Raw genomic sequence first — 16,401 nt, 5'->3', positions numbered from 1 at the left:
AACGCGAGCGCGGACTTGCCTGCTCCCGACCTGCTAGGCAGGGGCAGCAGAGGCCCGTAGCGTCGCCAGGGCAACGGCGCTGCGCGGCCTGTGGGGCGGGGAAACGCGAGTACGGAAGTCACCGCCCCCGGCCTGCTGGGCGGGCAGCCGAGGCCCGGAGCGTCGCCATGGCAACGGCGCCGCGCGCGGCCGCGGCCGGAGGCCTGGGGAAGGGGGCGGGGCCTGAGAGCTGGGCACCTCCCCCCGTCCCACCGCCCAGCCGGCTCCTCCCACCCCCCGGGCCTGCTGCGAGCTGCGACCTCTGCGCCCGCACGGATTTGAAACCTTTTTGTGGCGGCGGCGGCGACGGTGGCGGCCGATCGGAAAGCTTGTACGTAGGGGCGCCAGGTTCTCTTTTTTTCGATTTCCGCTGCGAAGCTGCGACCTCTGCGCCCGTACGGATTTGAAACCTTTTTGTGGCGGCAGCGGCGACGGCGGCGACGGTGGCGGCCGATCGGAAAGCTTGTACGTAGGGGCGCCAGGTTCTCGTTTTTCCGATTTCCCCTGCGGGGTCCCCACACGCGGGTTCTCGCGTGGAATTTTGCGCGGGGAGCGGTCGCCCCGTGGGCGGGCCCGGGCCTCTCTCCAGGCCTGTGGGGCGCGCGCCGCGGGGGCCTCTGGGCGCGGGCGGCCGCTGCTTCGTGGACTGCAGTCCGGGCCGCGCAGGGCGGGGAGGTTCTGAGAAAGTTGGGGCGGGTCAGCATGTCGGGGTCCGGGCACCTGACGGGGTCGCGCCCGTGAGACGTCCGCGCGCGGACGGGGCGGGGCCTCGGCCGCTCACCCCCCGCGGCCCGCCCCACCCGGGTCGCGGCCCGGGTCCCAGGCCGGCGGGAGCACTTCCCCCCGGAGCCGGACGGCGTCCTGGGCCCTCGGGGTGGGTGGCGGCCCCCGGGAGGCTCGGCCCGCCGCCGGCCCTCTGGGCACGACCCAGTGTCCCGGGTCCGAGTGTCCGAGGGATGAGGGACGTCCATGTGAGCGGCCTGTGTGCTGAGGGTCGTGCGCCCTTCCTGTTTACAGGGGCGAGGACACGGGATAGAAAAGGCCGGTGCGGGGGCACGAGCCGCCCCGCAGGGCTCAGGCTGCGGCCCAGCCGCCCGTTTCTGGGGCCCCCGGGCCGTCACTGGCCCCCCCAGGCCTCGGCGTGCTCCCCCGTCCCCAGGGTGATGCCGGGGCGCAGTCAGTGCCCGGTAACTGTCCAAACACCCAGAAGGGCGAGCCGGGTGAAACAGGCACCTGTAAACCGGCTTTATGTGCCGGAGGACGGTTTTCAAGTTTTGTGTAATGACCTGCCATCTATTTAAAGTATGGTTTGATTGAACAAAATTGACTTTATGCAACTTTGAGGAGTGTGTTTTTTTGGGGCCTGATGTATGTGATGTATGTGAGGTGTGTTCCTTGTGGCTGCTTTTCCCCAGGACCTCTAATGTTTGTGGCCCGTTTGTGCTTTGCTGACCCCTATGACAGCTAAGCACCTTGAGAAGGTCTTAGCCCGTTTTGTAGCTGTCCACATAGACACAGGTTTTAAAAAAGACAGTGCCGGTGAGTTAAATAAAAGACATGATCCAACTATATTATAGCTATAAGCAAGACTCACCCAGTTTACTTCTTTTTTTGCGTTTGCACTAATTTATGTGACTGGCAGGCACACTCAAGTATTTTAAACCTAAGTCAAAGATACAGCTTTCCTTATTTTTTAATTCTAATAATTTAAATCTGCAATTCTAATAAACCATAATAAAACTTTTTGATTAGCTGGGACTAAGTAGATATAACCTACTTATAAGATGTAATTTGTGTAGCTCCTTGAAAGTTTGGAACGATAACTTAATTTTTTTTTCATTTTGTTGGAGAATAAATAAGGGATAGGAAAAGCTGAGTTTTAGCTTTTACCAAGTATCACACTGATTCTTTATTGTGCTTTTAAAAAAAATGTGTACTCCAGTATCGCATGTTATTATAGCAATTATGATTGTCTTTCTACTTTTCTCCAACTTCTTTACTAGTTGGAGATATTGCTGATTCATATTTAAATGGCCAAGAGGTCAGATATGGACCTGAGAGCTAACAGTTTCAGAATTTTAGTCTGAGCTTTATGTTTAATTTCACGACTTTGGGTCTTTTTACTGAGTTTTCATTTCCTCTAAACACTAACATCTCCTGCCTGTGTCAAAGATTTGTTGAGAGTTAGTGATTATTAGGAATCTTTTTGTTTTAGCCCTAGCTACGGGTGCTCTCAGGCATATGTTAGAGTACGTGGGCAGGATGAACTGTTTAAGCCTGGAAGTACACTTCCAGGTCAAAGCTGTGCTTAAAATTCTGGGTTTATGAGTTTCCATTTGTTTGATCATCCACTTGAATAGTTGCTTTTCAGCTTTATGATCTAACATACAGCAGTGGTATCATAGCCTTCTGTTACCAGGTACATAACTGATGGAGTTATGTATGAATGCAGCTAGTTATTGTAGGAATGCAAAACAAAACCAAGCAACCAAATAATGCCAAGCCAACTAACCAATCAGAAAATGAGCTTAAATAAAATTTATCTTAACCAAGTCTTGAATTTGAAATATGTTTCTTCTACTGTAATGCAGAAGGGTCAACGACCAGTTTTCGTAAATAGAATTAAGGGCAATAGTATTTCTATTCTAGGGGACTTGTTTGGTACTCAGAACAGAATTAAAACAAAACAAAACAAAACACAGGCATACCTTGTTTTATTGCGCTTTGCTTTATTACGCTTTTGCGTTTTTTACAAATTGAAGGTTTGTGGCAACCCTGCCTTGAGCAAGTTTACCAGTGCCATTTTCCAACAGTGTTTGCTCATTTTGTGTCTCTGGGTCACATTTTGGTAATTCTCGCAATATTTCAAACCCTCCACCCCCGAAAAGGTTACGAATTGCTGAAGGCTCAGATGATGGATAGCTTTTTTTTTAGTAATAAAGTAATTTTTAATTAAGGTAGGTATGTACATTTTTTTAGCATAATGCTATTGAACACTTAATAGACTATAGTATAGCATAAACATACCTTTTATGTGCACTGGGAAAGCACAGTATTCGTGTGACTCGCTTTATTGCAATGTTTGCTTCATTGCTGTGGTCTGGAACTGAACCTGCAATATTTCTGAGGTTTGCCTGTATTAGTCATGTAAAAGTAGGACATTAATCCCTTTAGTTAGCTTTTATTTACCAGTCGATTTGATTCTTCAGCTTCTATTATGTGCCATGTAATGTCCTAGGTACCTACTAAGATGTGTCAGTCACGGCCCCTGCCTTTCAGGAGCATCTCACAGATGGCAGACCTGTAAATAGTACACAGATGTGTAAAAAAAAGGTAACAGCGTGATGAATGCCGCGGCACAGATGTGAGCAGTACACACTAAGATGGAGAGATGCGTCTGGGATGTGTGGGGCAAGGTCTACTCTGAAGTGATGTTTGAGTTGCATTTCCTGATGACTCCATGCAGGGGGACAGCCTGTGTGATCCTGTAAGGGCTTGGAGTGTTTGCAGAATGGCAGGGAGTTCATGACCATGCCCCACCATGGTCATCTGTGCGCGCGTGTGTGCGTGTGCGCGCGTGTGCAGGGAGCTCAGAAGGCAAAGGCCCTGGCAGGCCGGCCTAACTTTGGGTTTGGATCCTGTCCCGTGGCAGTGGGCGGTGGAGACAGGAAGTGATGTGCGGAGCTTTGTACTTGGGACATCTCTGGTGCCAGTGAGGACTGAAGCAGGGAGAGTTAGGGTGAGTCGGCGGTGGGGAGGGCCTGCTCTGAGAGAGCGGCGGCGAGAATAGGCACACAGGCAGGTTCTGAGACCTTTCTGAGCGTTTGTTGCTGTGTTGGCTCACGGGGCTTAGCGAATGGGGACGGCGGAGGGGAAGGAGTCAGTGTGAAACAGCGAGGAGGCCCCTGACAGTGATGGAGGTCTCGGCGGCGGGGAGGACGGTCAGCGCTTCCGACGCGGGGGCGGGGGCGGGGGCGAGCACGTGAGGATGTGCTCCCGAGGAGGCGAGTTGGGCGGTGGAGGGAAGAGCGTGCAGTTTTCCGCCCAGGAGGAGGTGAGCTTCCCACGGGGAGAGTCAGGGGAGCTGGAACGGCTTAGGGGCTTGGAGAGGGCTGGTAAAAGTTTCAGGGCTGCCTTGCGGAGGGCGAAATGGAGAAAACGGAGGATTCCGGTGGGACTTAAGGGCGGTGCCCGTTTTCTCCAGCAGACCTTCAGCTGAGGAGCGAAGGACGGTGTCGAGCGGTCGCTGGCTTGCGGAGTAGGGAGGAAAAGAGGCCGATCGGCCGGAGGGCATTTTGGTGGGCGGCAGCGATGTGCGGGGAGCGCTGGGTCCGGTCCGCTGGCGGGGCCTCATGAGAGGGGCGTTGCGGGCGGGCTTGCGAGAGCCGTGGCTGGGTGCGGTAGCGTGGACGTCAGAGGCTGCTTCCCTTTCCGGCACGGCTGCCTGCTGGAGCGGGGCGAAGACCCCCGGCAGGGCGCGCTGGCCCCCGAGGGAGCCGCCGGCCCACCGCCGCGGGCTGCAAGGGACGGCCGGCGGCCGGACGCAGAGGGGCGGGTCCAGGGCCGTCCGCGCAGGGGCTGCTGGTGTTGAGGTGGGCGCCCTGGTGAACGTTAGGGGCCCGCTGAGCAGGGGGAGGGCGTCTTTGGAGCAGGGCCGCCGCCGAGGCACACCGGAGCCTTTCCCGAAACGTGTGGCTTGTAAACCGGCCAGATGGCAAATTGGGGACCATGCATAGCGTGGAGATGATGCGCATCCTTACCAAGGCCTTTCGAACCTGAGAGGAACATGTGGACTGTTGGGTATATTTTTAACGTAAGAAATATTGTCAGAAGCTCTGTGTCTGAGTTTGGGGGTCCTCCCCCTTCATTTTCAGTGGTTTTCTTCCTGATTAGGAAGAAGTACGAGGACCAGTATTTTACGTTTTTTGATGGAAGTTAAACATTTTACGTTTACGTACCGTTAAAATCGCGTTCTTGGTGTGCAGTGTGATGAATTTTTACACAGACTCAGAATGGGTTTTTATGACCTCGGGCGCAGAAGGCGCGGGACAGTCGCAGCGCCCCGTGTGCTCTGCTTGCGCCCCAGTGCTAACCCAGTCCGCCACCGAGCTGTTCTGTGTGCCTGTGGCTTTTGCCTTTTCGGGGAGGCCGTACGAGTGGGTGTCGTCGTACAGCACGCGGCCCTCCGGGAACGGTGTCTTGCGCGTCGCGTCCTCGCACATGGACGCTGAGCCGTGTGGCGGGGCCTGTGGACGCTTCCTTCCTCTCTCTGCCCGAGCGCTGTTTCGTTGTGTGGCGAGGCCACGGTGGTTTATCCATTTCCCGGGGGAGGGACACGTGGGTGTTTCCAGGGTTTGGTGGCTACAGAAGAAGAAAGCTGCTAGAAACATTACATCCGGGTTTCTGTGCGAATAGAGATTTTGCTTCTAAATAAATGCCCAAGAGAGGGATTTCTGGCTTCCCCGCTAAGGGTATGTTTAATTGGGTGGGCAATGGCTGACCTGTCTTCCGGAGTGGCTGCACCGCTCTGTGTTCCTCCCCGCAGTGCGTGAGAAGGCCTCTCGCTCTGTGCCCTCAGCAGCTTTGCTGTTGTTTGCCTTTTTCATTTTAGCTGTCCTAACAGGCAGCTAGTGATATCTCATTGTGGTTTTAATTTGCATTTCTCTAATGATTAATGATGTTAAGCATCTTTTTCACGCGCTTACTTCTCAACTGTACATCTTCTTTGGTAAAGGAACTAATTTTTTTGCTGATTACTTTTATTGGGTTGTTCGTTTTCTTATGGTTTAGTTTCAAAAGTTCTTTATGTATTCTTGATATAGGTCCTTTCTGAGGTAAATGATTTGCAGTATTTTCTCCCAGGCTGTGGCTTATCTTTTCAACTCCTGGAAAGACTTCTTTGCAGAACAGAAATTTTTCATTTTGATACAGTCCAGTATATCAATTTTTTCTTCTACAGGTAGTTCTTTTAGCGTTATATCTAAGAAATCCTTGACTAACCCCAAGTCATGAAGATTTTCGTCTGTGTTTTCTTCTAAGAGTTTTATAGTTTTACATTTTACACTTAGGTCTGTTATTTATTTTGAGTTAAATTCTGTATACAGAGCGATGATATTTGTTTAAATTTATTTATGCGTATGGATCCCCAATTGTTACAGCATCATTTGTTGTAAAAACTATCATTTCTCCATGAATTGTACCTTTGTCAATGTCAGTTGTCCACATTTGTGTTGGTCAATTTCTGGACTCCCTAGTTTGTTCCATTGGTCTGTGTGTCTTATCCTTTCACCAATACCATATTATCTTGACTACTGTAGTTTTATAGTGCATCTTAAATCAGGTAATGTGACTCTTCCAAACTTGTTCTTCTTTTTCAGAGTTGTTTCTGCTATTCTAATTCCTTTAACTTTCCACGTAAATTTTAGAATCAGCGTGTGTATATCTACAAAGAATACTCCTGGGGTTTTGATTGGAATTGCATTAAATCTATAGATCAATTTGGGGGTATTTAATACTAATGAGTTTCCTTTGATCTCTTTCATGAGTTTTGTAGTTTTCAGCATACAGATCTTAATATTCTAATTTTAAATCTTTTACAGGCTGAATTATGGAAATGGGAAGCGAAGAAGAAAAATGGGAGAAGCTGGATGCGGAATTCGATCACTTTGTGGTAGATATGAAGCCCTTTGTTCTAAAATTACCCCATAGGTCAGGTAAGATTATGTTTGAAAATTATGTTCTTAAAATTAATTTTTCTTTGTATTATTTAGTCAAACCCATGAACTTTCAAAATGAAAAGTGGATTCATTTAATAACAGTTTTCATCTTAAGCTGATAAAGGATTATTTGCCTTGAGCTCTTGGAGGGTAAACAGAAATTTAGTCATGGTGTCCTACTGAACTGTGGAAAGGTATTATTACTGTGAGACCACTTCTCACAGGTCATGAGCTTAAATTGCATGGGTCTTTAAAGTTAGCTGTAACTGTTTTTTCCTGCGTCTTTTTCCTCCTACCATGAAGATGGCTCCTCTTTCAGGAGCCTACCGTCCACCTGCCTCTGACCCTTTTGTTTATCAAAGCAGAAAAGAATCTGTTAGTCTTACATGCTCATTGGTTGACTGAATAAAATCAAGTGTGAATGAATTTTTGTTGCCATCTTGTCTGCAATTCCTAACCTGTTCTCTGTGAGTCTTTGTCTCAAGTAAAAGATTTTCCGGGCTTCCCTGGTGGCGCAGTGGTTGAGATCCGCCTGCCGATGCAGGGGACACGGGTTCATGCCCCAGTCCGGGAGGATTCCACTTGCCATGGAGTGGCTGGGCCCGTGAGCCATGGCTGCTGAGCCTGTGCGTCTGGAGCCTGTGCTCCGCAACGGGAGAGGCCACAACAGTGAGAGGCCCGCGTACCGCAAAAAAAAAAAAAAAAAAAAAAAAAGATTTTCAGGTGATTTAAAGTTTATCAGAGAGCAGTTGAAGAAGAGAGTTTGAGGGGCAGGGAAGACCCTCTGAGTCATAGTAGGTGTAAGGCTGGCTGTACGGGTAAATCTGATTTGGGAGCTTTTGCGAGGATGGTTCGGAGTAGGACCAGGAGACTGGCTTTTACCCCAGTGTTGTCCAGGTTCCCTGTTTCTGTGAGGTGTCTGAGTCAACTTCATATTCAACATGAGGTGCCGACTCAGTGTTAGATCTTTATTCCAGGGAGCTGCTCTGGGAAAAGGGAGCGCAGTGTATGAGTTACGCATTCTGTGGTCAGCCATCATACCAGGCAGGGCCTGCAGCCTGTCCGAGTCCAGGGTGGCTTGGCATGGTCTTCCCTTCACGCCTCTTCCTTTGCCTTCTTCTCTTGCCTTGTTGGATGGTAACCTCTTCTTTCTTCCTCTGCTTTTCTTAAAATGAATATTTCCTGTCCCGTGGCTCATTCACGATTAGTTGAATTAGTATTTAATGATATTTCTATACTGTGTCCTCTTCTGATACTCACTGCCCTTTTTTTTTTTTTTTGCGGTATGCGGGCCTCTCACTGTTGTGTCCTCTCCCATTGCGGAGCACAGGCCCCGGACACGCAGGCTCAGCGGCCATGGCTCACGGGCCCAGCCGCTCCGCGGCATGTGGAATCCTCCCAGACTGGGGCACGAACCCGTGTCCCCTGCATCGGCAGGCGGACTCTCAACCACTGCGCCACCAGGGGAGCCCCCTCACTGCCTTTTTTTCCTTCTTGTCTTAGATCTGCTGATTAGCATAAATGTATATTAAAATCTCTCATTATAAATGTACTTCAGACTGTCCTTATAGTTCATCTTTTTTTTTTAAAGATGCAGTATCACTTTTTAAAAATTAATTAATTAATTAATTTTTCGGTGCATTGGGTCTTTGTTGCTGCACGTGGGCTTTCTCTAGTTGGGCCGAGTGGGAGCTACTCTTTGTTGTGGCGCATGGGCTTCTTGGGGTGACTTCTCATTGCGGTGGCTTCTCTTGTTGTGGAGCACGGGCGCTAGGTGTGCGGGCTTCAGTAGTTGTGACTCTTGGGCTCTAGAGTGCAGGCTCAGTAGTTGTGGCGCACGGGCTTAGTTGCTCCGCGGCATGTGGGATCTTCCCAGACCAGGGCTCAAACCTGTGACCCCTGCATTGGCAGGCGGATTCTTAACCACTGCGCCACCAGGGAAGTCCCTCATCTTCTTTTAAAAAGGGATTTGGGGTACCTAGAATTGGATTAATTGTAATCTTTGGTTCATGACTTATTGTCAGTATGTATTGGTACATCCCTGACCCTCTTTTATGTAATTAATTCATAATGAATGCTCAGAAACTCACATCCCAGTCAAGAACCTGAACATTCATAATAACTTAAATTTCATTATAGTTAAATTCTACTTTTGATAATGTTTTTCGCCATTATTTTAAATAGAGGAATTAATTTTTTTCATTAGCCAAATTGTTGTACTAAGTTCTATTCATCGACTATTATATGGATTTCAGTTTGCTGCAGGTCATATAAAAATACATAGTTTGAAAAACTGTTTGCTGAAGTTTATCAGTTTTAGTTTGTATTTTCTTTTTGCACAAAGTATGCCCAATATTTCAAGAAGTTTGTTTTGTGATTATATAATTTTTGAAGCTAAAAATACAAAAGTTATTTAGAGACTACCTTTCATACGTGTAGTGATAAATCCAGTATGAGCAAAGTGGTAAATCTGCCCCAGGGATTTTTGTAGGTAAAACAGTAAATGAATATGACCTTTAGAAACTAAGAGATTGAATCAGATTTATGATTTGTGTTAGATATATAATCCTCAAATTGAGTTAGACTGATAAAAGGTTAATGTCAAAATGGTTTTCCTGAGACCTAAAAACAGTTCTGTGTCGTGGTAAGATAAGACAGTCAATAGGTCATTATATGTGGATTAAACTGTGCTACATTTTTAAAGTAGCTTTTAAAAGGATAATTATTTTTCAAAATTACATGTAAATATGTAACCCTCAATTGTTTTTAGAGAGGTTAAAAGAAATTCCTAAATAAATCATCCACAAATCCCTGAAGATTACCAGTTTAATAAATAAAACATTTGAGATTCAATTTTAGATTAGGTTTAAAATGCTAAATAAGATTGCATTCTCTCTCTCTTGGTTTGTGTAATGAGAATTACAGAAAGATTTTTCAACACAACTGAAATTATTTTAGAGATGGTTTTACAGCAACATTTTTGTCTCAGAGATTTATTTGGTAGCAATCCTGAGATCTTATTACTAGTTTAAAGTTAAACTCTAGACCAGGGTGGGTTGGCAAGCTGTAGCCCCTGGGCCACATCCAGGCTGCTGCCTTTTTTGTAAAGTTTTATTAGAAAACAGCCATAACCATTTGGTGACGTGTGGTGTGAATGCTGTGTGGCTGCTTTCATGCTACAGCGGCAGAGTTGGGTAGATATCATATGGCTGCAAAACCTAAAATATTTGCTGTCCGCCAACCCCTGCTGCAGACTAGAGCAGATGTTTTATGGGTCTTTAATGTAATGTTTTATTTTCTGAAAACTCAAGTCTCTAACAGCTCCTGTATATTTCTAGAGCGGCAGAGGTGTGCACTTTGGATTAGAAAACTGTGTGAGCCTTCAGGAACAGGAGCAGGGGTCACAGGCAGGAGGAATCGGAATCTGTACGCAAAGCTCTTACTACACATGCTCAGGCAAGGGGCTCTCACGGGCCCTTTCACCCACCGCCCTGAGCCAGGGACGCTGAAAACTTTACCTTCATACATGGTAGGTGTCTTTGACCAAAAGATGCATTTGTTTGTTTCTCTAAAAGTGTCAATTTATCATCCCATTTGGGAATGGTCATATTATTAAGTTACAAGTCCTAGAAAATATGTTAGCTAAAACTATTTTTTTGCTCCCTGATTCAGTTTTTTTCCACCTTGAATGGAAATCAGATACTGAGCTCTAATGGAACCATACTTAATTGATTTAGTCATCCTGCAGTATACTACAATATTTCTAAAAACATTAAAATGAATTTTTAAATATTGAGCCTTAATTTCCCACTAATTTTCACTGGATTATGTAATAATTTATGGATGTCAGTAAATTCTAGTTTATTAAGCTCTTCTATATGTATTATTTATGTAATGAGAGGTTGGATTGAATGACTTTTTTTTAAGTTTTTTTAAAAAAGTTATTTATTATTTATTTATTTATTTTTGGCTGCGTTGGGTCTTTGTTGCTGCGCGTGGGCTTTCTCTAGTTGCAGCGAGTGGGGGCTACTCTTCGTTGCAGTGCACGGGCTTCTCATTGTGGTGGCTTCTTTTGTTGCAGAGCATGGGCTCTAGGCGCACGGGCTTCAGTAGCTGTGGCACGTGGGTTCAGTAGTTGTGGCTTGCGGGCTCTAGAGTGCAGGCTCAGTAGTTGTGGCGCATGGGCTTAGTTTCTCTGCTGCTTGTGGGATCTTCCCAGACCATTGTGTCCCCTGCATTGGCAAGCGGATTCTTGTTTTGTTTTTTTTATTATTTTTTGGCTGTGTTGGGTCTTTGTTGCTGCACGTGGGCTTTCTCTAGTTGAGGCGAGCGGGGGCTTCTCATTGCGGTGGCTTCTCTTCTTGCAGAGCACGGGCTCTAGGCACACAGGCTTCAGTAGTTGTGGCACGTGGGCTCAGTAGTTGTGGCTCACGGGCTCTAGAGCGCAGGCTCAGTTGTGGTGCACGGGCTTAGTTGCTTCGCGGCATGTGGGATCTTCCTGGACCAGGGCTCGAACTCGTGTCCCCTGTATTGGCAGGCGGATTCTTAACCACTGCGCCACCAGGGAAGTCCTGGTCCATCTGTTCTTAATGACCGAAGGTAGAACATTTTCTGAAACACATTCAGATGTTGAAATATGAGTGTATTGTATCGTGCTTTCCCTTTCACACTCATTTTATGGAATTGTAGGAAAGGGCTTTATTTTATAAATGTTAATAATGTAAAGGCCTAGAGACCCGTTTTGGATTTTTCAGCTAGTTGTGGGATACTGCAGGATGACTAGAAATTTTTATTTCTGATTTTTATTGATTTTGGTTTCTCTGCCTACTGATTTGTGTGTGTGTGTGTGTGTGTGTGAGCAGAGTAGTTAATGATCACAGAAAAATAGGAGAGCACATGATTTAAAAAGAACTTTTCACTTATCTTTTCATACAGCTAATATTTCTTTTGTAATATAAATCATTATTATCAGATGTATCTGTCATGTAATTTTATCATTTATCAGATTTCTTATACAGCACAACATAACTAAAATGTAAATAAGTTATCCATTTTATGTATTTTAATATTTCATTGAATGATACATTTTTATATATTTTTATGTAATTGAATTTGAGTATTTGAAAGGTTGTCACTAAACTTGATGGAAATCTTAACTGATTATCTCATATAGTACATTTTGAAAGAATAATTTTTCTAATTTTTAAAAATCAGTCCATCTATTTTGATGAACCAAATCCAGCACAAGCCAAAGGATTGTCCGGCCCGGAAGGATTACCAGACTGGGTGATGGGCGAGCTGGGGAATGGTGAGCACAGATTCAGCGAGTCACGGACGCTTTCTTCTGGAGAAGATTGCTCTTTGGTACAGTCGCCGACCCATGTCCAGAGGTACGCCATGAACTTGGGGTTTCAAGTGTGTTTCATTATTTAGCCCGTGTTTGGAACTGGTTAATACATTCCATTTTTCCATGTTTTTTTTATGGTAAACAGTTGGTTTACTTTATATTTTTGCTATGAAGTTGAGGACTATGAAGGAATGTTGTATAGGTAAAATAACAGTTTTGCTTTTCCATTTATTGTATACTCAAGATTATATTATGTTTTTAGCTGCTTTTTGGATATATGTTAAATATTTCTATCTTGTCCACTGCTTGGAAAGCGGTGTCTGAAAATCTTTAAATGACACAGTTCTCTGTTTTCCTTTATGACAAGCATGAATTAAGAACATTTCACTGACTTCAAGCAAATATAACATCCTCCATATCCATCTTGAAGCTTATGCTTGAATTTCTGTCCTTTCCCCCTCATTGAACAGTATTCATTTTGATTTAATAAAATAATGAATGCAAACATAAACCCTATTAAACTGTGCTTTCTTACTAGAGTACTAAGCTTAAATAGGATTTTTAGTACAAATAAAACTGAACTTCTAAGTTTTTTAAGTACACAATAAAATAATTGTTGTTGTAGCATAACTTTTGGCCTTTAGGACGGATAGATTTAAATTGGACTTTTATCCGATTTTGAGTTTTACCTTTGGCACTGTTCCCTGAAATGTTAAAATATTGGACAGTGTCAATTCATACATCACTCCTCACCATTCTCTTGGTAATTTTAATTTTGGGAATTTGAATAGGTTAACAATGTTATCTTTCTTTTCTGCTATAATTTTTTTTTTGTTTATTCCTTAAAAGATACAGAAATCTTATTAGTAATTTCAAATGTCTTCGTAGTTGATATAGTCTGGTTATGTTTTTCAGACCTCAGGTATTATGGTGGAAAAGAACAGGTGAACAGAAAGCAAGAGATCCAGTCCATGTGAAATTTTTTTATTAGAAAGGGAAACAAATTAATATGGAACAGGAAGAGGTGATATAATTAAGGACATGTTTCGGAAGAGTGAAAAGGAATCAATAGATGAGTCCATAGCTGGTGGTGTTAAATACTAATTTTTGCCTTCCTAGGAGATTTAGAAGCAGAAGAGGTGTGACTGTGGAATTTTTGTTAGCTGTGTAGCAGTAAGTGGGGGTGTAAGGAGATTGTGGTCTCGTTACAGGGACTGAGGCAGGGACAGTGTTCTTCCTGTCTGCACGGTATTTCCAGTGCCTGGCCCTGGGCGGGCACCTGTGACAAACGGCATGAGTCTTAGTTTTTGGTGAGTGCCTACACGAGTCAGTGAATGGGCTGTTAGGCACTGCCACACATTGAATTTATTCTGGACACAACCCCTTTGAGACAGGCATATCGTGGCAGAGAGAGTGGCTCACAAGGATTTGCAAAAAGTACTGTTAGAAAAAGTTGAGGGAAGGATAAATTTTAGAAGAAGTTAAGAGATGTGTGGTTATAGGCTACAGAGATGCCCTGTTTGTGTCCTAACCTTTTTATATTTTTAACAATGCAATTAGTAAAGGCAGTGAAGGAACTGGAAAAGGCAAGTCTCTTTCTAGTCAAGTGTTAGAATTTCACTAAGGCCAAGGCCAAGTAGGGCTGCAAAAACAAAACTTCTCAGGGGTATCTTTACTTACATGCTTCTCTTAATTTAACTTGATCTATTTAAAAATTTTGACTTGCATGTACATTAATTAACAGATATTTGTAATTTTACATATATGAAGGCACTTAAAAATAAAACTAACATTTACTTCATCTAAAGGCAATACAATGGATTTAAGACCAGATACAAAATGTGTGAGATCAGATCAGTAGTGGTGGTGGAATCTATTGATGGTCTGTCTTCATATTTTTTTCTGAAGTTGTTCCTTTGCTCTGAGTGGTCATACTGTGCTGCTGAAAAAGTTAGAATCTGCTCATGTTGACCTAATACATCTCCTCCGTTCTGCAAGAAATTGTTTAAAAAGTTTAAGAGGCTTATAATATTTGACACATGTATGTTTTTGTAGTGAATAATTTATTGTTACTTAGAACTGAAGTTTAATGCTGCCTCATAAATGTTACAACCACTTCAGCTTGTCCTTTGAACATCCTCTTTAATCTTAAAAGATTTTCCCCCTTAGTGTTTCTTTTTTGATCACTTTATAAAATCCTGCTTTACTTAGACCTTTTTGTATGTGAAGTATTTCTAATGGCATTTTAGATTATGCTGTTTGTGTCCTAGCCTTTTTATATTATTAAAGATGCAGAGTCCTTTTGAAGCCTCTTTGTTAGGACTCCCTATTCAATAGATGGCACCTTTCCTTTACCTTTATTCTTCCTGTAGGATGTGGCATGTAGCCTCATTCTAGACACACTAGAAGTATTATGAGGTCATATTCTATCAGGCTTATTATCATGCTTTTTTCCACCAAATACACATTGCACACTAGTAAACTTAGCATTTCACTTCAGACAGTTTCAACACATAACTAATCCTGTCCTGGTTTTATCCTTTGCTTTCCTTTTTCATAGTTCTTGGTGTAAGCTTATGTTATTACCCATGGTTTATTTTAGAAAAACCACTTTCCAAATTGCCTTGACATTTTATTAGAGATCTTTTATTGTATTTAATGTCAAATAGCTGCTTCTTTTCTTGACAATGAAATACTTGAATTATATTTGAACTTGGAGCATGGTTTTACAAAATGTTACTAATGAGACCATAGACATAGATCTCCTGCCTGTACAGTTTGGTTAATTTCATTTAGACAACCATGAAATACATCCATATAAATTACTTCCCGGTCATCTTTCAGGTGCTTACCATTGAGAGATGGTAAAGATCCTAATTGTCTTTGTGGTACACAGAGTTTCAGGTGGCCCCGAGATCCTGCTCTAGGTGTTGACAGCCTTGTACAGTCCCTCCTCCTTGAGTGTGGGCAGGACCTGTGAGTGGCTTCTAACCAATAGAATATGGCAGTGGTGATGGGCTGTCACTTCCACGAATACATTACGGTACATAAGACTCTGCCCTGCTGGCAGCCTGGCTCTAGAGGCTTTTGCTGTCTCTTCCTTGCTGGCTTGAAGAAGCTGGCTGCCGTGAATCCCATATCCAGAAGGAATGGAAGCTGCCGACGACCGTGACAATGGGGAAGCAGATTCTTCCCTCATTGAGTCTCCGGATGAGAACCCAGCTCTGGGCAAACCCTGATTGCAGCCTTGTGTGGCCTTAAGCAGAGGACTGAGCTCGGCTGCACCTGCACTTCCGACCCACAGAAACTATGAGAAAATGTATGTGTTGTTTAAAGCTGTTATGTCTGTGGTAATTGGTTATGCAGCAATAGATGACTGATACAGTTTTTATCCTCATTTTAGAAAATGATACAGTCTATATATGATACACGCTCTTTGTAAAAACCTCAGTGTAGAACTATGAAGGGTAAAAAGAGTCCTTCCCTCCATGTTCTTGCTTCGCTTCCCTCACGAGAGGTAGTTGGCATCAACAATTTGGTGTGTATCATTCCATAGTACACACATACCCGCACGTATGTAATCAAAAATTATAAGTTGGCTTGTACTACATGTAGTGTTCTTTTGTCACTTAACTGTGTCTTAATCCTGTGTCATGTAACCTGTGTAATCATTTTCATCACAGATAATAATCCATAGCGTAGATTTACTGTAACTCACACATCTCGTTGCTTTTGATTCTTTAGTGTTAAAAGAACGCCTTAGTTAACGTCCTGGTCCAGACATCATCATGCACCTGTGTGTGTTTGGCCTATTAGTGATGCTGTAGCTGGGCACAGTAAAACACTTAGTGGGTGAGCTGTTGGTGGGATTATTTGTAGGTTCAACATCTTGTGCAACGGTAACAAAAATGTATGGGCTAGTATGGAATGATCTCTGAGATGTATAAAGTTCAAAAGAAGTACATAAAAGTGTAGTAAGCTTCCATTCGTGTGTGTGTGTGTGTGTATTTTAAAGAGGATATATGGATACGTATGGGTACGTGTGCATGGAATATTTCTGGGTGCCACATACGAAACTGTTTTACCTTTAGGGAGTGGGAGTAATTCAGAAATTTTTTGTACACATGTCTATGTTATTTTTAATAATCACACATTTTTTGATAGATGGTGTCAAGTTGCCTTCCAAAATACTACCTTATTAAAATGTTGGACATACACACTATTTACAGTAGTGATGCACATTAATAAATCTAACCATATGTAGCAAATATACATATTTAAACATAAGAATGAAATTTT

At 43.9% G+C, this 16,401-nt stretch overlaps 1 protein-coding gene across 17 annotated transcripts in view; it reads left to right on the top strand.

Moving 5' to 3' along the window:
* The first annotated feature begins 274 nt into the window (after positions 1-274).
* Positions 275-16,401, top strand: part of CEP112 (centrosomal protein 112) — a 401,854-nt gene continuing 385,727 nt past the window's right edge. For 6 of the 17 annotated variants that reach the window (XM_082604756.1, XM_082604755.1, XM_082604743.1 and 3 more), the window contains exons 1-4: positions 275-504; positions 6,639-6,752; positions 10,094-10,284; positions 11,970-12,145. In XM_082604756.1, coding sequence (XP_082460882.1) covers positions 6,647-6,752; positions 10,094-10,284; positions 11,970-12,145 — 473 coding nt within the window. In that variant the 5' untranslated portion in view covers positions 275-504; positions 6,639-6,646. The other 11 variants (XM_082604740.1, XM_082604757.1, XM_082604752.1 and 8 more) reach the window with 11 other exon arrangements.

The sequence above is a fragment of the Mesoplodon mirus genome, assembly GCF_964341445.2.
Source record: "Mesoplodon mirus genome assembly, chromosome: 18".
NCBI lineage: Eukaryota > Metazoa > Chordata > Mammalia > Artiodactyla > Ziphiidae > Mesoplodon > Mesoplodon mirus.
Note: the sequence above shows the minus strand (reverse complement) of the source record. Positions and strands in the feature narration are given on the sequence as shown.